General features: G+C 38.3%; 1 protein-coding gene across 2 annotated transcripts in view; it reads left to right on the forward strand.

Annotated features, from left to right (window-relative positions):
- Positions 1-23,464, forward strand: part of DIPK1A (divergent protein kinase domain 1A) — a 147,788-nt gene that overhangs the window by 121,698 nt on the left and 2,626 nt on the right. For both annotated transcript variants that reach the window (XM_049879776.1, XM_049879775.1), the window contains exons 3-4: positions 11,289-11,396; positions 22,944-23,120. In XM_049879776.1, coding sequence (XP_049735733.1) covers positions 11,289-11,396; positions 22,944-23,120 — 285 coding nt within the window. The remainder of the gene's footprint in view (positions 1-11,288; positions 11,397-22,943; positions 23,121-23,464) is intronic.

A 23,464-nucleotide genomic window follows, 5' to 3' on the forward strand; every position in this document is an offset into this window, starting at 1 on the left:
TCTAGGTTTGCAAATTTGTTAAGAGTACAGATTTTTGTAGTAATCTGATATGATTCTTTTAATTTCAGTTGGATCTGTTGTCATATCACCCATCTTATTTCTTATTTGGGTTATTTGCTTCCTCTCCTGTTTTTCTTTTGTCAGTTTGGCCACTGGTTTATCAGTTTTGTTAATTTTTTCAAAGAACCAGCTTTTGGTCTTGTTCACTCTTTCAATGGTTTTTATGTTTTCTATTTCATTTAATTCTGCCCTAATTTTTATTATTTGCTCTCTTCTGGTGCCGGAGGGTTTCTTTTGTTGTTCTCTTTCTATTTGTTCAAGCTGTAGGGATAAGTCTTTGATTCTGGCACTTTCTTCTTTTCATATGTTTGTGTTTATTGCCATAAATTGGCCTCTGAGTACTGCTTTCGCTGTGTCCCAAAGGTTCTGATAGGAAGTGTTTGTATTCTCATTGGATTCTATGAATTTCTTTATTCCATCCTTAATGTTTTCTATGACCCAGTAATTTTTGAGCAGGGTATTGTTCAGTTTCCAAGTGTTTGATTTCTTTTCCCTGCTGTTTCTGTTATTGGTTTCTACTTTTATGGTCTTATGGTCAGAGAAGATGCTTTGTAATATTTCGATGTTTTGGATTTTGCCAAGGCTTGCTTTATTAGCTAATATGTGGTCTATTCTAGAGAATGTTCCTTGTGTACTAGAAAAGAAAGTATATTTGGCTGCTATTGGGTAGAGTGTTCTGTATGTTTATGAGGTCAAGTTGCTTGATCGTGGCATTTAGATCTTTCGTTTCTTTATGAGCTTCTTTCTGGATGTCCTATCCTTCACCAAAAGTGGTGTGTTGAAGTCTCGTACTATAACTGTGAAGCTGTCTATCTCGCTTTTCAATGCTGTTAGAATTTGTTTTATGTATCTTGCAGCCCTGTCATTGGGTGCATAAATATTTAATATGGTTATATCTTCTTGGTGTATTGTCCCTTTAATCGTTATATAGTGTCCTTCCTTGTCGTTTGTAGTGGATTTAACTTTAAAGTCCATTTTGTCAGAAATTAATATTGCCCCTCCTGCTCTTTTTTGATTGTTGTTTGCTTGATATATTTTTTTCCAACCTTTGAGTTTTAGTTTGTTTGTGTCTCTAAGCCTAAGGTGTGTCTGTTGTAGGCAGCATATAGATGGATCATGTTTTTTATCTGCCACTCTCTCTCTCTTTATTGGTGCATTTAGTCCATCTACATTCAGTGTAATTATAAATAGTTATGAGTTTAGTGCTATCATTTTGATGTCTTTTTTGTGTGTCATTGACAGTTTTTTTCCCAGTTAATTTTTTGTGATAAGCAGTTTATGTTTATATATTGTTTTTTCCTCTTATTTGTTGTTGTTGATTTTGTTTCTGCTGAGTCTCTATTTTTTTTTCTTGTATTTTATTTTTATGAGTAGGGTAGTTAGTCTCCTTTGTGGTTACCTTAATATTTACCCTTACTTTTCTAAGTTTAAACCTAACTTTTATTTCTTTATATCACCTTGTCTGCATCTCCATATGAAAGATCTATGACAGCATTTCTTAGTCCCTCTTTATTGTTTTAATGTTGTCTTCTTTTACCTAATAACATTGCCATTTCCCTGTTGTGAGTGTTTTTTTATCTTCATTTATTTTGTGATTTCCCTGTCTGGGTTGACTTCTGGTTGCTCTGCCCAGTGTTCTAGTCTTCAGTCGATACTTGATATTATTGATTTTCTAACCAAAGAACTGACTTTAGTATTTCTGGTAGTTTTGGTTTGGTTTTTACGAATTCCCTCAACTTGCGTTTATCTGGAAATGTCTTAATTTCACTTCTGTATTTAAGAGACAGTTTTGATGGATATATGATTCTTGGCAGGCAGTTTTTTTCCTTCAGTTTTTTAAATATGTCATCACATTGCCTTCTTGCCTGCATGGTTTCTGCCGAGTAGTCTGAGCTTATTCTTATTGGCTCTCCCTTGTAGGTGACTTTTATCCCTCGCTGCTCTTATAATTGTCTCTTTATCTTTGGTTTTGGCAAGCTTGATTATAGTATGTCTTGGTGACTTTGTTTTCACATCTACCTTATGTGAAGTTCAGTGAGCATCTTGGATAGATATCTTCTCATCTTTCACAATATCAGGGAAGTTTTCTGCCAACAAATCCTCAACAATTTTCTCTGTATTTTGTGTTATCCCTCCCTGTTCTGGTACTCCAATCACTCATAGGTTATTTCTCTTGATAGAGTCCCACATGATTCCTAAGTTTTCTTCATTTTTTTTAATTCTTTTATCTGGTTTTTCTCCAAATATATTAGTGATCTATCTTCAAGTTCAGAAATTCTAGCTTCTACTTGCTCAATTCTGCTCCTCTGACTTTCTATTGAGTTATCTAATTCTGTAATTTTATTGTTAATCTTCTGAATTTCTGATTGCTGTCTATGGATTTTTCCAGCTTATTAAACTTTTCATTATGTTCCTGAATAATTTTTCTGATTTCCTCAGTTGCTCTATCTGTGTGTTCCTTGGCTCGTTCTGCGTATTGCCTCATTTCCTTCTTGATGTCTTGAAGGGTTCTGTATATTAAACTTCTGTATTCTGCATCTGGTAATTCCAGGAATGCACTTTCATCTAGAAGATCCCTGGATTCTTTGTTTTGAGAGGCTGTTGAGGTGATCATGGCCTGTTTCTTTATGTGACTTGATATTGACTGTTGTCTCCGAGCCATCTGTAAGTTATTGTATTAGTTTATACTTGCTTACTGTGTCGTAGCTGCTTGCTTTGTTTTGTTTTGGTATACCCCTATGGGTTGCTAGACTGAGCTAGCTTGATTATTTTGGCCTTTGGAGCTCTGTTGTCTTGTCTCCAGATGGCTAGAGCTGCTATCAGGTATATCAGTCTAGGAGTCCATTCAGTTTTCTTGTATGAACTCAGCTCAGGTTTCCAGGTAGCTGATATCAAGTGTGTGGTATAGGCTCTGTCCTACAGTCTTAGAGGGGGCAGGGGTGATTGGCGTATATACTGGTATCTGATTGCAGCAGGGTGTCACGCTCTGAACAAGGCAGGGGGCTGAGAACTGTCCCCCAAGTGTGTCTGAGGAAAACACGTCTCTGTTCCCTAGAGCATGCTGGTGGGTGGGCTCTGCAGAGGGAGCATGGGCACCCAAAGTTTTTGTTGTAAGGACTGGGAGGTACCAGTTATCCCTGGACCCCTGTTGCGGGTGGCTGGGTGACCCAAGTGGAGCCACCAGTCCTTAGGTCCCTGATGTGGGTAGGTGAGGACCTTGTTTAATAGGCAATGCAATGTCAAGCATCAAACGCCCACCTCTCCACCGCACCGCTGAAATGGTTGGAGTTTGCCAACGAGGGCCTATTCTTCTGAAATAGGCCCACACAGATCCATGTAGAAGGGAAAGGTGCTCAAGGTCTACGGACGGTTTATGCCTGGACAGGAGCCACTTCTGTCCAGAGCTCCCCCAGTTAATGGAGCTAGCAAATGATCTTTTCCCCCCAGTTGCGAATTTTTTCCTTCCCCACGGCTGGGAGGATGACGGCTCTAGGTGTTCACCAGGGTCTATCTCAGGCCCAGGGATTCATTCGCTGAAGCTGGCTGAGTAGGGGGTGGGCATGGTAAAATATACGCGAGTACTTAGCTTTTGCCAAGACTGCCCTTCTCCTCAGGTTTTGGAGGTGTGAGTGGGCTGTGTGGCTGCTGCTTCTCTCTGAGGAAACTGCGGCCAAAAGATAGTACCAGCCCGCCGCCGCTGCTGCCGCTGCCGCAGCCACTCCAGGAATGGTGCCTGAGGGCTCCCCACAATTTGTGTCTGGCAACTCCTCTCCGCTTCTGAATGGTCTCTTCCTCCCCCTGCCCCTCAGTTCATTGTCTAAGCTTGCCTTTGATGCTCAGGGCTCCCAGCTTGTCACAAATATACTCGTTTCACTTGTTTTTTCGGGTCTTTGTTGTAAAGAGGGCTCACCAAAGCATCTGTCTATTCCGCCATCTTGGCTTCTCTTCCTCCGTGGTCTGTTTCTTTATGTGACTTCATATTGACTGTTGTCTTCGAGACATCTATAAGTTACTGTACTAGTTTATTTTATGTTTGCTTACCGTATCCTAGCTTCTTGCTTTTTTTTTTTTTTTTTAATATCCCCAGATGGGTTGCTTGAGTGAGCTAGCTTGATTATTTTTGCCTTTGAATCTCTGACATCCTGTCTCCAGATGCTAGAGCTGTTACCAAGTATACAGTCTAGGAGTCCATTCACTTTTCTTGTATGAATTCAGCTCAGGTGTCCAGGTAGCTAGTTATAAAGTATGTGGTACAGGCTCTGTCCTACAGTCTTAGAGGGGCAGTGGTGATTGGCATAGGTACAGGTATCTGGTTGCAGCCAGGGGTCACGTTCTGAACAAGGCAGGGGGCTGAGAACAGTCCCCTGAATGTCTGTGAGGAAAGTGCGTCCCTGTCCCCTAGAGTCTATAGGTGAGTAGGTTCTGCAGACAGACCATGGGCACCCAGTGCTTTTGTTTGTAAGGACTGGGAGGTACCAGTTATCCTCGGACCTCTGTGGCAGGTAGCTGGGTGACCTGAGTGGAGCCACCAGTCCTTATGCCCCTGATGTGGGTAGGTGAGGACCCTGTTTAATAGAAAGCTGTATCAAATATCAAACACCTGCCTCTTCACCACACAGCTGAAACAGTTGCAGTCAAGGCAGACATTCTTTCCTAGTTAAGCTAAACTATTGTTTGGTTTTCAGAAGACTTCAGGGGTATTTTTTCATTTAAAGTTTGAAGATTATCCTTAGTTTTGGGGGGTTCTTCCAGCCTGTACAGCTCCACAAAATATGGGTTTCATGAGAATTGGAAATTCTGTTCTACATTTTCTCCCTTTTGATCAGGATTCTTTTATAGAATCTTTCATCAAAATTTTCGGTAATGGTAGCCAGGCATCATTCAGTTCTGGTCTCATGGCAAAGAAGGCAGTTGTTTGTGGAAGCCATTAGCCATGCATACCATTTCTGCTTTCTATTCCTGACTTCCATTTCTTCTTTTGTTGCTCCAGGTGAATAGAGACCAATTGTTGTACCTTGGATGGCTGCTTGCAAACTTTTAAGACCCCAGACACTATCCAGTGAACTAGAAGGTAGAACAGAAACACTAAAAATTAGGTCAACTAACTGGAATGTCCCATGAAACCGTTACCCTAAATTGCCAATCCAAGAAACCAAATCCCATGAGGTATTTAGTTGTACATAAGCAGCCTCAGTAGCTGCTCTACTTTTTGGTTTTTGTCATAAATTTATCTATCATACAACTTTTGCCAATCAGCTTTTTACAGGTGTACAGCTTTTGTCAGTAATTACATTAATTGGCGCTACAACCCTACCTTTAATCAATGTGATTTTTCTATTACCATAAACCAAAACTGAGTACTCCATAAGCAATAACCATCCTTTTCCCCAGTCCTCCTGCCCCTGGTAACCAGTAATAAACTTTGGTCTGTATATATTTGCCTATACTTGTTTTTTAATATACTTGAAGTCCTACAATATCTATCCTTTTGTGACTAACTTATTTTACTCAGCATTATGTCTTCAGGCTTCATCCATGTTGTAGCATGTACCAAGATTTCATTTCTGCTACTGGCTGAGTAGTATTCCATTGTATGTGTGTACCACATTTTGTTTATACATTCCTCTGCTGATGGGCATTTATGTTGTATCCACCTTTTGGTTATCGTGAATAATGCTACAGTGAACATTGCTGCTTTCTAACCTAATATTCTTGGTTACAGTCATATCAAAAGGAGAGAGCCGTACATGGTCAAGGGCCCACCCAGGAACTTTTCTGAAGGGACAGTAGCTCCTAGGTGTTGGCACTTAACTCTGCACATGAGTAGGGTAGGGCAGAGCAGAGCTCTTGATCTCTGTCAGAGCTGTCCTCATCCTCATAGTACACTGTAAGAAGCGTTGGTAGGGAGGTTTAGTAGGGTCTGAGGAGCCTATGTTGGTCTCTCCAAGTATTGGATTGTTATTTGAACCCACTGTGTTTTGGCTATTCCCTTGGGGTAATGAAGAATTTAATCCCCCAAAACCAAATACCAAAACACAAAAAGCCCAGGAAATTGTTTTCAGTTCCTATTCTAAATAAGAGGAAACCCAGTCTTGGCCCCCTAATAAGACACAAGATCCCAGGAGCCTGAGCTGGGCAAGATTGATCTGTGAGCATCCTGATGTCATCAACGTGGTGATGGTTGCACAACATTGTGAATATAATTAATGCCATTGAATGTATACTTAAAAATAGTTAAGTGTACATTCAGTGGCATTAATTACATTCACAATGTTGTGTAACCATCACCATCTATTTCCAAAGCTTTTTCTTTACCCTAAACAGAAACTCTGTATCCGTTAAGCAATAACTCTCCATTCCCCTCTCCTCCAGTCCTTGGTAACCTCTAATGTACTTTCTCTCTTAATTTTGCCTATTCCATATTTCACATAAGTGGACTCATACAATATTTGTCCTTTTGTGTCTGACTTATTTCATTTAGCATGTTTTTAAGGTTCATCCATGTTATAACATGTATCAGAACTTCATTCCTTTTTATGACTGTGTAATATTTCATTGTGTGGATATAATGCATTTATCTGTTGATAGATACCAGGATTGTTTCCACTGTTTGGCTGTTGAAAATAATGCTACAATGAACATTTGGTGTACAAGTATTTGGGTATATAGCTAAGAGTCCCTGCTTTTAATTTTTTGGGGTATATATAGCTAAGAGTGGAATTGCTGGGTAGCCATAGCCTTGTTATTTTTATTGTATAACAGTTAATTCCTTCCTTTTGCTTTCCTTAGATTTAATTCTTTTTTTCTAATTTCTTGAAATTTTAATTCATTTATTTTGTTCTTTATTGTTTATTAATGTAATTAAGACTATGGATTCTTCTCTAATCAGTTATTTAATTTTATCTTGTAGTTTCTGATACATGTTATTATTATTTCCCAGATACTCTAAAATTTCAATTTGCGTTTTCTCTTTAACCAAGGAATTAAAAACAAACATTAAAAAATTTTCCACATAGTAGGATTTTTTCATTTGTTTTTAAGGCTTTTTTTAATTAAAGTTTTATCCTATTGTGATCAGAGAATATAGTTTCTACCATTTCTACTAAGTGGACTGTATTAAGTTTTGTTCTAACTTTGTGAATGTTCCAAGGGCATTTGAGAATAAAATCTGTTCTCCGCTCTCAGGAATTATATCTACCTTATTAATAAAAAAAAAAAAAGGTTACTTTTTTTTTTTTTTAAAGCAGGTTATTTAGTTCCTCTATATATATTTGTAAACTTCTTTATCTGTCATGGACTGAGAAAAGTGAATTAGATCTCCTACTTCTAATACGGAGCCCTGGTGGCGCAGTGGTGAAGAGCTCAGCTGCTAACCAAAAGGATGGCAGTTCGAATTGACAAGCTGCTCCTTGGAAACCATGTGGGGCAGTTCTGCTCTGTCCTTTAGAGTTGCTAATGAATCGGAATTGACTTGACTGCAGTGGGTTTGGTTTTTGGTTACTTTGAATGCATTTTTCTTTATTTCTTTTTATATATTCCTTATAGTTGTTGCTTAATGAATATTCATGCTACTTTATTTCCTTTGTAGAAATTTATGACTGTAGGGTCTTTATTGTGGATGGTACAGTGGGTTTTTATCATTATAAAGAGAATTTGGGGGCCTTATTTAACGCTTTCCCGCATCCTCCACCCCTGAATGCCACCTAGTCAGGTTTAAGATTATGACTTCTTATTTTTTTTTTAACTTGTGTTTGACTGGTATACCTTTGGCCGTCTTTTATTTTCAGCTTTTTTGATGTTCTCTGTTTTCCGTGCATATCTTTCTTTCAATAGGTAGACTTAGCCCGTTGACATTTTATAGAGATGACTTAATTTTGTACCAGATTGTATGGTCTATTTTCTGTTTTTAAGAATTCATTTGGCATATTTTTCTAGCTGGCATATTTTGTGTGTGTGTGCGCTTTGTTTTTTGTTGTTTTTTCATGTTCCTTCTGATAATTTAGGAAAGTTTGTATCTGGTTTTAGTTCTTCTAGTGGTCATCTTTATGGCTATAACTTTAGAAAATGTACTTCAGCCTCTGTTTCTTTTGATACTATTTATTCCCCATTTTATTAGGAATAGAGGTAACCCCGGGGGCATAGTGGTTAAGTGCTACATCCGCTAACCAAAGGGTCGGCAGTTCGAATCCACCAGGCACTCCTTGGAAACTCTATGGAGCAGTTCTACTCTGTCCTTTAGGGTCGCTATGAGTCTGAATCGACGCAAAGGCACTGGGTTTTTTTTTATTAGGAATAGAAAGGAGCCCAGGTGGTGCAGTGGTTAAGCGCTCGGCTGCTTACCAAATGGTCAGCAGTTTGAACCCACCAGCCACTTTGTGGGAGAAAGCTGTGGCAGTCTGCTTCCTTAAAGATTTATAGCCTTACGAGACCCTGTGGGGCAGTTCTACGCTGTCCTGTACAGTTGCTGTGAGTTGGAATCGACTCAGTGGCAACAGGTTTTGTTTTGTTTTCATAAGGAACGAAATGACAAAATTACTGTACTTCCAGCCATCCCATATCCTTTACCCCACCTAATTTTAATCAAGTATATTATTGTTGTTAGCTCTTCTAGTGATTATTATATCTTTGAATATACGTCTATCTCTGTTACTTGATTTATAAGATGTAAAATTATGTTTTGACCTCCCCACCTACCATCTTCTCACACCTCCCCTTCTTGGTTTTTGTTGATTTTATTACTTTTACTGCCAAAGTTTATAACACTGATGTTCTGAACAATATAGAATAGTGATTAGGAGCATGGACTCTGGAGTAAGACTGCCTGAGTTGGAATCCTGGCTTTAACATCTTATAGCTGAGTGACCTTGAGCAAGTTACTTAACAGATATTTCCTTATCTTTACAATGGGTATAACAATAGGCTCTACCCCAAAGGGTTGTTGTCATGAAAATAAATGTTTAACACTGGGATAGTGTCACACATAGTAAGTATTCAGTAAATATCAGATATTAAATTAGCAATTATTATAAATCCCCTTCCCAGGGTTGCATTCATCCTAGTCCTTCATTTCAATTGACTTCTAGGTTCAATTTCTCCATTCATCTCTTGGTTGGCTGAAATTCACTCTCTAATAATTTATTTCAAAAGATGCTGATGGGGATTATATTTTCTGATCCTTACATGTTCAAAAACATTTGATGGCTTTTATTTGAAAGAAAGTTTGACTACTACAGTAATAGTAGCTATTATTGAATACTTAAGTCACAAGTGATCTGTACATACCTCATTTTATCCTCATAATAAGTCTGTAAAGTAAGTACTGTTAAGATCCTCTTTTACAGATGACAGAATTCGTACACAGACAAGACATACTTTTCTTTCGCTGGCACCACTGCTGTCTATGTTGAATGTGGCTATGGAGAAATCTGAGGCCAATCTAATTTGTTTCCCCTTAAAGATGTCTTTGGAAACCCTGGTGGTGCAGTGGTTAAGAGCCACGGCAGCTGACCGAAAGGTTGGCAGTTTTAATCCACCAGGCACTCCTTGGAAACCCTATGGAGCAGTTCTACACTGTCTTTTAGGGTCCCAATGAGTCGGAATCGACTCAGCAGCAATGGGTTTTTTTTAAAGATGTCTTGATCTTTTTGCCTGAATGCACAAAGAATTTATTTCTGAAGTCCAGTAAACTTCAATGAGATATGTCATAGGGATTATTCTATGTCAGTTTTTCTTGTGACATGTGCATTTTTGATCTGCAGATTCATATGTTCTTTTTATTATATGAAGTTTTTTTAAATTCTATTTTGAATATTTTTTTCTGTTCCACTCATCCAATTCTCCCTCATGTAGATATGCTGGCTATCCTTTCTCTTTTTATAGCTTTACCTCAAATTCTAATTAAAATTTCCGTTTCATTTTGCTTACTTTTCTCAATCTAGCCCTCATTTATTTTTCTGTGTTTTTGTCCTTGTCTGATGCACACATATATACATGTGGCTTTCATTTCTGTGATTTTTTTCCTCCTCCTTTTCTGAATTCTGATAGCTTTTTTTTTTTAATTGCATTTCCTTCTGTTATCTCACTATTACTTCTGCTTTGATGTCGTATCTTAATGTGTTTCATTAAGCCCTTTGAATTCATAGCAATTTGTTTTGTCTGTTTTATGGCAGAGTTTTTCTTTATCTGCCATTTGCTTAATTTGTCCTTTGCTTTTACTATTCCTTTCCTCCTTTTTCTTGTAGATTTGGTGCATAGATCTCATGCATATTTCCTTCAGAGTGAAGTGAGTTCTTCCTCAACCAGCTATTTATAGGTTACCACTATGTGGCACAGAGGTGTGTGTGAGAGAGAGAGAGAGAGAGAAAGTGAGATGGACAGAGACAGACATGCAGATTAGTTTAGCCAGTACATCTCCCCAGCAGCTACAGGGCTGGTCATAGAGTTTCTTCCAGTCTCTATTTAATAAACAGATTGCCTCTAACAGAGACAGTGTTTTTAAGGATTTTGTTTATCTTCAGCCCTGTCTGCTCTGCTACTTCATGATGCCAAATAGAGACCTGGAACGTTCCCACAGACAGCTTGTGTCCCTTAAACCTTCACTGCAAATAGGGTGACTGTGCTGCTCCTCAGCCGTACTGCCTCCTTGCCCTGCCAACTTGCCTGAGAACTGAGGTCATTGCGGGCGTTTAATCTCAGCACACTCCTGGGCTCTGGTCTAATCTTCACTGATTTGACAGGCCATCCTCATTTATTGTACCTTATTTTATAAAAGAGGGTTATGTTGGTACCTTATTTTATCACTGGTACCTTATTTTCTTTCTTGTTTTGGGGTGATCTCAAGGATGACAAGATGACAGAGGTAACTTTCTTTTGTTTTTGAAAAATAAATTTTGTTTTCACTTTATTTTTAAAATGAAGGCATTTTTAAAAATAGAATATCTGTATTCTTGGAGGAATTAGGTGCCATACAACTTGAGACCATGTTAAGGTGGGAAAAATAGTTTCAAAATTCTATGCACACCCAGTAGGAATGTGCTCTTTCATCACCATATAGCTAATAAGTAACAGAGCTTAGATTCAAATCCAGGTCTTTCCGGATCCAAAGTGTGAGCTCTTTTCATCATACAACTTTCTCTTAAAGATTATAGGTAACTCTTTATGGTGTCTTTATTATGTTTCTTCTTAAAAACATTTTTATATTAACAGCCTCTTTATTTTCTGTTTTTTAGTGTGACAAGTACAAAACTGGAGTTATCGATGGGCCTGCTTGTAATAGCCTTTGTGTTACAGAAACTCTTTACTTTGGAAAATGCTTATCAACCAAGCCCAACAATCAGGTATGAACACTATGAATAGTCATTCCAAATTGATAGTGCTCTGGTCATTTTACATTAAACTAAAGTCATTTTTAAAAGAATTCCTGAACCAGAGCTTTGTGCTGCTGCTGTTAGGTACCATCAAGATGGTTCTAACTCAAAGTGACCCTGTGTACACCAGAACAAAACACTGCCCAGTTCTGCGCCATCCTCACAATCGTTGTTATGCTTGAGTCTGCTGTTGAAGCCACTGTGTCAGTCCATCTCATTGAGAGTCTTCCTCTTCTTTGATGACCCTCTACTTTACCAGGCATGATGTCCTTCTCCAGGGACTGAGCCCTGCTGATAACATGTCCAAAGTATGTGAGATGTAGTCTCGCCATACTTGCTTCTAAGGAGCATCCTGGCTGTACTTCTTCCAAGACAGATTTGCTTGTTCTTTTGGCAGTCCATGGTATATTCAATATGCTTTGCCAACACCACAGTTCAAAGGTGCCAGTTCTTCCTCATTCTTCCCTATTCATCGTCCAGCTTTAGCATGCATATGAGGAAATTGAAAACACCATGGCTTGGGTCAGACACACCATATTCTTCAAGGTGACATCTTTGCTTTTCAACACTTTAAAGAGGTCTTTCGCAGCAGATTTGCCCAATGTGATGCGTCTTTTGATTTCTTGACTACTGCTTCCTTGGGTGTTGATTGTGAATCCAAGTAAAATGAAATCCTTGGCAATGTCAATCTTTTCTCCATTTATATATATTTATATATATTTTTCTTTTTTCCTTTTTTTAAATAACACTTTATTGTGATTTAGGTAAAAGTTTACAGAATTAGTTTCCCATTCAACAATTTATATACAGCTTGTTTTGTAACATTGGTTGCAATCCCTTCAATGTGCCAGCATTCTCCCCTCTTCTTCCCTGGGTTCCCTGTTGCCATTTGCCCATCTTTCCTGCCCCTACCTGAACTTTGCTTTTTGGGCAAATGGTTCCCTTTTGGTCTCATATAGTTGATCATTCTGAGATGCAGTTTCCTCTTGAGTGTTATCGTTCACTTTGCAGGAATGTGTACTGTTCGATTATAATACGATTTTGGGGAGTGTGTTCAGTTCCAAGTTTGAAGGGTGTCAAAGGGCCATAGTCTTGGGGTTCTTCCAGGCTCTATGAGACCGGTAAGTTAGGTCTTATTCATTCATTTGAATTTTGTTCTACATTTTTCTTCCACTCTGTCCAGGACCTATTATTATGATCCGAGTCAGAGCAGTCAGTAGTATAGCTGGGCACTGTCTAGTTCTTCTGGTCTCAGAATAGTGTAGGCTGTATGGTTCATGTGGTCCGTTAGTCCTTTGGACTCATTGTTTCTTTGAATCTTTGGTTTTCTTCACTCTTCTTTTCTTTTTATGGGAAGAGACCAGTTGTTGTATCTTAGATGGCCACTGGCAAGCTTTTAAGACCCCAGTTGCTACTCACCATGGTAGGATGTAGAACATTGTCTTAATGGACTTTGTTATGCCAGTTGTACTGGATGACCCCTGAGGCTCTGGTCCTAAGCCCTCAAGTCCAGTGATTCAGTCCTGTGAGGTGTTTGGTTACGGCTAAGAAGTTTTCGTGACTGTGCCTCATGTGTACCCTGTTGTATACATGAATGTGTTTGCAGTATGTATAGATATGAATGTAGAAATGTCTATTGCCAAACTTATCTATGTTCGTGGGTGTACTCCTCTACGCCATCCCACACCTGTTCAGCTTACATATCTACCTGTGAATCCACTCATAAATTATTGTTTGTTATTTCTATCGTTGCAGGATTATATATATAATAGTGTTTACCAATGTTGCATGTTACTCTTGCATACCTCTCAGTGTCTTCCCTTGCCTTGGTCTTTCTGTGCTGACTTACCCCAATTGTTTATTGTCTTTCCCTTCACCATAGTTAATGTGTGTCTACTATTTAGTTAATGATTTTCCCTCCCTCCCCTTCTTATCCCTGGTAACCATCCAAGAATGTTTCTTTTATGTGTGTAAACCATTTCTTGACTTTTTATAATAGTGGTCTCATATAATATTTGTCCCTCTGTGAGTGACTTATTTCACTCAGCATAATGTCCTCCAGGTTCATCCATGTTGTGAGATGTTTCACAGATGCATTGTTATTCTTTAACGTCATATAGTATTCCATTGTGTGTGTGTACCACAATTTGTTTATCCATTCATCCATTGATGGGCACTTACATGTTTCCATCATTTTACTATTGTGAAGAATGCTGCAGTGAACATGGGTATGCATATGTCTATTGACATCATGGCCCTTATTTCTCTAGGGTATATACCTAGGAATTGGATTGCTGGATCATATGGTATTTCTATTTCTAGTTTTTAAAGGAAGCACCATACCATTTTCCACAGTGGTTATACCATTTTACAATCCCATCAGCAGTGTATGAGAGTTCCAGTCTCCCCACACCCTCTCTAGCATTTGTTGTGTTCTGTTTTTTTGATCAGTGCCATTATTGCCAGGGTGAGATGGTATCTCAATATAGTTTTGATTTGCCTCTATTTTTTCTTCCATGATCTTTATAGTTTTAGGATTTACATTTAGGTCTTTGATCCATCCTGAGCTAGTTTTTGTGTATGATGTGAGGTATGGATCCTGTTTCATTTTTCTGCAAATGGATATCCAGTTTTGTCAGCACCATTTGTAAAAGACAGTATCTCTTCCCTATTTAATGGATTTCAATCCTTTGCTGAAGATCAACTGTCCACAAGTGGAAGGCTTTACTTCTTTGTTCCCAATTCTGTTCCATTGGTCTGTGTGTCTGTCATTGTACCAGTACCAGGCTGTTTTGGCTACCATGGCTGTATAGTAGGTTCTAAGTTGGGGAAGTGTGAGGCCTCCTACTTTGTTCTTCTTCAGTAATGCTTTGCTTATTTGGGGCCTCTTTCCTTTCCCTGTAAAGTTGGTGCTTCGCTGTTTCATCTCATTAAAGAATGTTGTTGGAATTTGGATCAGAGTTGCATCATATCTGTAGATTGCTTTGTGTATTATTGACATTTTTACAATGTTAAGTCTTCCTATCCATGGGGTTGGTATGATTTTCCATTTATGTAGGTCGCTTTTGGTTTCTTGCAATAGTGTTTTGTTGTGTTCTTTGTATAAGTCTTTTACATCCCTGGTTAGATTTAGTCCTAAGTATTTTATCTTTGGTGGGGGGGTGGCCATTGCAAATGGTATTATTTTCCTGATTTCTTTTTCTGAGTTCTCTTTGTTGGTGTAGAGAAATTGACTGATTTTCGTATGTTGATCTTGTACTCTGCCACTCTGTTAAATCCTTCTATTAGTTCCAATATCTTTCACGTAGAACCTCTGGGATTTTCTGTGTACAGGATCATATCATCTGCAAATAGGGATAATTTTACTTCTTCCTTACCAATTTGAATGCCTTTTGTTTTCCTTTCTTGCCTTATTGCTCTAGCTAGGACTTCCAGTACAATCCTGAATAAGAGTGGTGATAAAGGGCATCCTTGTCTGGTTCGTGTTCTCAAGGGGAATGCTTTCAGTCTCTCTCCATTGAGAAAAATGTTGGCTATTGGTTCTGTATGTATTAAAAAAAAAAATTGCCATTGAATTAATTCTGACTCATAGTGACCCTATAGGACAGAGTAGAATTGCCCTATAGGGTTTTCAAGGAGCAGCTGGTGGATTCAAACTACTGACTTTTCGTTAGCAGCCATAGCTCTTAACCACTGCACCACCAAGGCACCTTTGTATATATATACTTAATTATGTTGAAGAATTTCCCTTCTGGTCCTATTTTGCTGAGAGTTTTTATCAGGAATGGGTATTGTATTTTATCAAGTGTCTTTTCTGCATCAGTTGATATGATCATGTGGTTTTTTTCTTTTGTTTTATTTATGTGGTGAATTATGTTGATTGATTTTCTAGTGTTGAACCATCTTTGCAAACCTGCTATGAATCCCACTTGGTTATATATTTTTTTAATGCTGTGGGGTTCTATTGGCTAGTATTTTGTTGAGAATTTTTTCATCTGTATTCATGGGAGATATTGTTTCTATACGTTTCTTTTTTAGTGGTATCTTTGCCTGGCTTTAGTATCAGGGTTATGATGGCTTCATAGAATGTATTCAGGAGTTGTTCATCCTTTTCTATGTTCTGCAATAGTGTGAGTATAATTGGTGTCAGCTATCCTCTGAATGTTTGGTAGAGTTCTCCCATGAAGCTGTCTGGGTCAGGCCTTTTTTTTTGTTAGGAGTTTTTTTTTTTGATCCCTTCAGTTTGTTCTTTTGTTATGGGTCTGTTCAAATTTTCTACTTCATTTTGTGTTAGTTTATGTAGGTCATTTGTTTCCAGAAATTTGTCCATTTCCTCTAGGGTTTTATATTTGTTGGAATGCAGTTCTTCGTAGTATTCTATTATGATCCTTTTTATTTCAGTTGGTTCCGTTGTAACGCCACCAATCTTATTTGGGCTATTTTTATCTTCTCCTTCTTTTCACTTGTGAATGTGGCCAGTGATTTGTCGATTTTGTTGATCTTTTTAAAAAAAAAACAATTTCTAGTCTTGTTGATTGTAATGTTCTGTATTTGTTCTATTTATTTCTGCTCTAATCTTTATTATTTCCTTTCTTCTCGTGACTGAACTTTTGCTGCTCTTTTTCAATTTGTTGTTGTAGGGTTAAAACGTTGGTTTGGCTCTTTCCTCTTTTTTGATACGTGCATTTATTACTATAAATTGACCTCTGAGCACTGCTTTTGCTGTGTCCAAAAGGTTTTGGCATTAAATGAATAATTTCTTTTATAAGATCAGCACGAACCTATGAGGCAGAGGTTAAAGATGTCCCATATGTCTAACTTTTCCAAGCTGCTGTACCACTCTTTAGAAACCCTGGTGGCATAGTGGTGAAGTGCTGTGGCTACTAACCAAGAGTTCAGCAGTTTGAATCCACTAGGTGCTCCTTGGAAACTCTGTGGGTCAGTTCTACTCTGTTCTATAGGATCACTATGAGTCAGAATTGACCGGACAGCCATGGGTTGGGTACCACTGTATCATCACTAACATCAGCTACTCCCTTGCGCCTCAGTACTCTCCCTCCTGTCTTTGGGTTCCCTAATTTCTTGCAACGTCACACAGAATTTATGGGCCATATAAAGGAAATGGTGCACAAGGTTTTGGAGGCTGGCAAGTCCCAAATTTGTGGGTCAGGCATAGACTTCTCCCTGGCCCTCAGTCTCTGCCCAAAGACTCTCGGCTTTATCACTCCATGGGCTGGGAAGCCCACTGAACTGTCTCCTGCAGATCCCTGCTTCCAGTTTCTGCTGTGGGTCTCTCGTTCTTTGGTGGTGGTGGGCTCTCTTTTAAGGCAAAACTGACCAATTGCCTTGGTAGGCCACAATTACCCTATCACGCGATCACTTGGGCGGGAGTTACAAGACCGTGGCTATAAAGGACCACACACAAAAGTAATTAATCCACCACAAGCATATTGTGTTTTTATTCTTGTTTGATTCTAGAATTTTTTCCTTTCTTTTTTTTTTTTCTTTTATTGCCCGGTGGTTTTTAAGCAGGGTAATATTCAGTTTCTATGTATTTGACGTTTTTCCCTTATTTTTCCTGTTACTGATTTCTAGCATTGTGATCAGAGAAGATACTTTGTATTATTTCAATGATTCTGAATTTATTGAGGCTTGCTTTGTGGCCTAACATATGGTCTGTCTTGGAGAATGATCCATGTACACCGGAAAAGAGTGTATGCTGTGCTGTTATTGTGTAGAGTGTTCTGTATATGTCTGTGAGGTCAAGTTGGTTGGTTGTGTTGGATCTTCTGTATCTTTGCCGAGTTTCTTTTTAGTTGTTCTATCCTCCTTTGAAAGTGGTACATGAAAGTCTCCTATTATTGTGGAGTTGTGTATTTCTCTTTTCAATTTTGTTAGAGCTTGTTTTTTTGTTTTGTTTTGTTTTATGTATTTTGGAGCTCCTTCTTTGGGTGCATAGATATTTATTATGGTTATGTTCTCTTGGTGAATTGATCCTTTAATCATTATATAATGCCCTTCCATGTCTCATATGCTGATTTTTGCCTTGAGGTCTATTTTATCAGAGATTAATATTTCCATTCCAGCTCTTTTTTGTTTACCACTTGCTTGATATTTTTTTCCAGCCTTTGATTTTTAGCTTATTTTTATCTTTGTGTCTGAGGTGTGTCTCTTGTAAGCAGCATATTGATGGGTCATGTTTTTTTAATCCAGTCTGCCACTCTCTGTCTCTTGACTGGTGCATTTAATCCATTTACATTCAGTGTAATTATCAATAGGTATGAATTTACTGCCATCATTTTGTTGTGATTTTTTTTGTGTGATGTTGACAGTTTCTTTGTTCCATATACTTTTCTGTGCGGGGTTGTTTCTGTTGATGGTTTTTCTTTTAATTTTATTCATTGCTGTTGACTTTATGTTTACTGAGTCTTTATGATTTTCTTTTCTATTTTGGTGAGTGGGCTTTTTTTTTTCCCTGAGGTTACCCTGAAATTTGCTTTTAACTTCCTAAGTTTAAAACATTGTTTTATCTTGATACTGCCTTAAGTCCCTCTCCATATGGAAGTTCTATAACTACATCGCATTCTCCCTTTTTGTTCTGAAGTTGTTGTTTACAGATTGAAGGCTGTCCTAGTTATCTAGTGCTGCTATAACAGAAATACTGTAAGTTGATGGCTTTAACAAAGAAAAATTTATTCTTTCACAGTCTAGGAAGCTAGAAGTTCAGATTCAGGGTGCCAGCTCCAGAGGAGCTCTGTCAGCTCTGGGGGAAGGTCCTTGTCATCAGTCTACCACAGTCAAGGAGCTTCTCAGCACCAGGACCTTAGGTCCAAAGGACACACTATTCTCCTGGGTCTTGTTTTGTGGTGGTATGAGGTCTCCATGTTTCTCTGCTCACTTATCTCTTTTGTATCTCAAAAGAGATTGACACAACCTAATATTGAGTCCTGCCTCATTAACATAACTGCCTCTAATCCTGCCTCACTAACATCATAGAGGTAGGATTTACAACACATAGGAAAATCACATCTGATGACAAAATGGTGGACAGTCACACGAAACTGGGAATCATGGCCTAACCAAGTTGACGCATATTTTTGGAGGACACAGTTCAATTCATGACAACGTCTCTGGTTCCTGTTCTCAATCTTGTAGCTGTCTTTTATTTTTGCTAATTCTTCATCTAGGTTGGTATCTGGATAATGTTGTCTTGTGTCCTGATCTCAGGTTGTTTGATATTGTTGGTTCTCTGTCTGAAGGACTCCCTTTAGTGTTTTTTGTAAGATTGGTTCAGTTTTTACAAATTCCCTTAATTTCTGTTTATCTGGAAATGTCCTAGTTTCACCATCATATTTGAAAGACAATTTTCCTGGATATATGATTCTTGGTTGGCAGTTTTTTTTCTTTCAGAATTTTATATATGTCATCCCATTGCCTTCTTGCCTGCATGGCTTCTGCTGAGATGTCAGAGCTTAGTCCTATTGGTTCCCCTTTATGGGTAATATTTTGTTTTTCCCAAGCTGCTCTAGGGATTCTTTGTCTTTAGTTTTGGAAAGCTTCTTTATGATATGTCTTGGTGATTTTCTTTTGGGGTCTTTTCTATATGGGGTTCATTGGGCTTCTTGGATGGATATCTTCTCATCTTTCATGATATTAGGGAAGTTTTCTGGCAGCAAATCTTTGAAAATTCTCTGTGTTTTGTTTGGTTTTTTATGGGTGTCCTCCTGTTCTGGAATTCCAATCATGCTTAAATTATTCCTCTTCATAGTGCCCCACATAACTCTTAGGCTTGCTTTATTTTTCTTCATTCTTTTTTCTGATTGTCCCTTTAACAAATTATTATCAAGGGATTTGGCCTCTTTTATGTTAATTCTTTCTTCCATTGATTCAATTCTACTTCTTTTTCCTTCTGTAATCTATTTCTGATATTTTATTGTTAATCTTCTGGATTTCTAGTTGCTGTTTTTGTATGGTTTCTAATTGTCTGTTTTGTCATTTTATACTTACATTGTTTTCCCGAATTCTTCTAGAGTTTTGTCTGTGTGGTGCTTGATCTCTTTAAGAGTTCTATATGTAAGTCTTTTGAATTCCTTATCAGGTAGTTCCATTACCAAATCTTCCTCCCCGGTTTTCTGCCCCTTTATTTTGGTCACTTGCTTGAGCCATCTTTTGCTGTTTCTTTATGATTTGATATTGTTTGCATGCTTCACCCCAGGTGTATCCACACAGTTTCTCTGTCTCCTTCCTGTGATGTTGCCTTCCTGTGCTCCTCAGCCAGGATCACTGCTGTGTTTGTCTCAATATGTCCATGCCGTGCTGCGCCAGCTGGCATCCTCACGCCATTTCATCTCCTCATTCACTGTTCTCAGTTTCTTCTTCCAGCTGGTGTTTGATCTGATTCTTTATCCTTTCATTTGATGCTCAGGGTTCCAGGACTGTTATCTGTATCTGTATCACTTTGTTTCTTGGGTCTTTGCTGTAAAGGGACTGCATGGTGCATCTGACTAGGCCACCATCTTGGTTCTTCCTCCAGGATATAACATATATTTTAGTTGTACACACTATGATTCATTCAGTAAATTTTTTATTGACTCTGTGTTTCCATTATATTCCAGACACTGTTTTAGTTACTTGGAATATAATGGTGAGTAAGATAGGCAAGATTACTTCCCTTATAGACCTCACATTCTTCCAAAAGGAAAAGAAGCACAAACATATCAACCAAATAAATCACAGTTAGTTGATAAACAAATAAAATAATTATAGAACATAACTTTATATCCTTTATAAAAGAGATACACAAGGTGAAATGATGGAGAATGCAGGGGACGGAGATGGTAGAGATGTATTTTAGAGAAGCTGAACAAGAAAGACCTTTCTGAGATGACATTGGAGCTCATACCTGAATGAAGAATTAAACTACAGTCACAAAAGAAGAACTGAAAATGGCTAACATAATAAGGGAAAAAAAGATCTATCTCACTTACCACCAAAGAAATATAAATAAAACCTACAGTGTGCTATTGAACTAGAAGAAAATATAGCAAAACATCAATCTTGGTTATCCTTGGGCATAGGAATGTTGCATGATTTTTTGTGCGTCTGTTTTCCTTACATTATTTCTAAATTTTCCAATGTAAATATATGTTACTCTTAAAATTATAAAAATTTCAAGCAGTTTTTAAGTTGATACTAACATGTTTAAGAGGATTTCTGAAACAAAGTCCAACATTTGAATGTCTACTATATGCCTGACACTGTTTGATGCCTTGAAAGAGACCGTGGGAACAAGACAAAGCCTCTCCCCTCATGTGACTTATATTCTAAAGTGAGAGTAGACAGATAATAAATGAATCAACAACAACAACAATAAAAATCATTTCAGACAGTGCTAAAGGAGATGATGAAAATAAAATAGGGTGTAGTGGGTTAGAGAGTGACCTTGGGGTATGTCTTAGGCTGGATTCTCTAGAGAAGCAAAATCAGTAAAGTATATAAATATATATAGAGAGAGATTTATATCAATGAAAATAGCTCACGCAATTTGGCTGGAACATCCAAAGTCCATGGATCAGGGTAGAGGCTTCTCCTGATTCACGTAGCAAGATCAGCAAGTCAGAGAGCAGGGCTCTTGCTCACACGCTGTAAAGATCGATGAATCCCAAAATCAGCAGGTAAGCTGCGAGCTAAGGTCCCAAGAACTGTAGGTCGGACGAACAGGAGCCAGCTGCAGGATCCAGAGCAGGCAAAAGGCAGAACGTCCCCTTATGTTTGGATGCAGGCTACATGCCCTTTCGACTGATTGGCTACTCACAGCAGATCCCATTATGGGGGTGATCACATATAAACCCTGAGAATCATGGCCCAGCCAAGTTGACATACAATCTTAACCATGACTTTTGCTATATGGTGGGGCGAATGTTTTACATGTGGCAAGGACATGAATTTTGGAGGGCCAAAGGGTGGAGTATCATGCATTGAATTGTGTCGCCCAAAAATATGTGTCAACTTGGTTAGGCCACGATTCCCAGTGTTGTGTTGTCTTCCATTATGTGATTGATACAATTTTCATATATGTTGTAAATCCTAAGCTCTGCCTGTGCTTAATGAGACAAGATTGGATTATGTCGAAGAGGATCAGGGTGAGGCGTAACACCCTTGCTCAGGTCACATTCCTGATCCAATGTAAAGGGAGTTTCCCTGGGGTGTGGCCTGCACCACCTTTTATCTTACAAGAGATAAAAGGAAAGGGAAGTGAGCAGAGAGGGGGACCTCACACCACCAAAAAGGCAGTGCTGGGAGCAGAGCATGTACTTTGGACCCAGGGTTCCTGTGCAGAAAAGCTCCTAGTACAGGGGAAGATTGATGACAAGGACCTTCCTCCAGAGCCAACAGAGAAAGCCTTCTTCTGGAGCCTACTGGACTGAGAGATTGCTGTTTGATAAAGCCATCCACTTGCGGTATTACTGTTATTGCAGCACTAGATTACTAAGACAGGGCGGAAAAAGGGTCTGTTCTAGATACAGGGTCAGGGAAGGCCTTTCTAAGTTGTCATCTGAGATTTGAATGACGCGAAGGAGCTGACCATATGAAAGATCCGGGGAGAGTGCATTCTAGGCAGAACCAACAGCAAGTAAAGCAAGTCATAAAGCAGGAACAAGCTTGATAGGTTCAAGAAACAGAAAGAAGACAGTTGTAGCTGGGACTTAGAAAATGAGGGAATAAGTGGTACAAGATCAGTTTAGAGGCATAGATAGGCCAGGACAGCTCATACAGAGACTAACATGCGATGGTAACGACTTTGGACTTCAATCTAATCGAGAACCTATTGGAGGGTTTGAAGCAGGGGTGTAAAATAATCTGCTTTAATTAATATGCCTAGTATGGTCCATTTTGCTTCTTACATATTAGTAAAAGAGACAGCCTAGCTTAGTGGTTAAGACCATGCATGAGCTTTGAGGCTAGACTGCCTAGGTTCAAATACTGGCTTTACCACTTACTGTGTGAACTTGAAAAAGTTATCCAACCTCTCTTCAGTTTCCTGTCAGTAAAATGAGAAAAACAGTACCTGCCTCATAGGGTTGCTACAAGGATTAAAATAATAAAATAGATCATAGCACATAAAACCCACCCACTGCCATCAAGTCGATTCCAACTCCTAGTGACTATATAATGTTCGTTTAATAGCTACGTAGTTAATAGTGATTAGTTCTGGGGAGTGGGATTAAAGAAATGGAACCTGGAAGAGCTTTGTTTTTGCCTTACATCCTTCTGTGTAGTTTGAGTTTTAAAATGTTAGGCATGTGTTACTTAAATAATTTAAAAAATTAAAGAAAAAAGCTTTGGAGTATGATTTCAAATTTGGTGTTTAAAAAGAAAATCACAACTCATTTCGTGATATTTTGATACTGGTGTTTTTTTTTTTAATGGGACAGCCCTAAAAATATATTATCTTTTCTTTTTTTTTTAAGTTTTCTAATTGATGTAGTACATAACTTGTCATTCTTTTTCACATAGATGTATTTAGGGATCTGGGATAATCTGCCAGGTGTTGTGAAATGTCAAATGGAACAAGCACTTCATCTTGATTTTGGAACTGAATTGGAACCAAGAAAAGAAATAGTTCTATTTGATAAGCCAACTAGGGGAACTACTGTACAGAAATTCAAAGAAATGGTCTACAGTCTTTTTAAAGTAAGTATTTGCAATTTCAGGAGCCCTGGTGGTACAGTCGTTAAGGGCTTTGACTGCTAACCAAAAGGTCAGCAGTTTGAATCCACCAAGCCACTCCTTGGAAACCCTATGGGGCAGTTCTACGATGTCTTTGAGAGTCACTATGAGTTGGAATCTGCAGCAATGGGTTTGGTTTTTTGGCTTCACTTACAATAGCTAGAAATGTCCAGATTTGAGGGGAGTGATAATTAACTATAGATGAACTGCTGCATAGTTTCATATTTTAACTGATATCCATCAAAAGAAAAGGTGAAAATTAGTACCTTATTACAAATTATATTTAAAAATTTAATACTCATATAGAC

The sequence above is a fragment of the Elephas maximus genome, chromosome 3 (assembly GCF_024166365.1).
Source record: "Elephas maximus indicus isolate mEleMax1 chromosome 3, mEleMax1 primary haplotype, whole genome shotgun sequence".
Classification (NCBI taxonomy): domain Eukaryota; kingdom Metazoa; phylum Chordata; class Mammalia; order Proboscidea; family Elephantidae; genus Elephas; species Elephas maximus.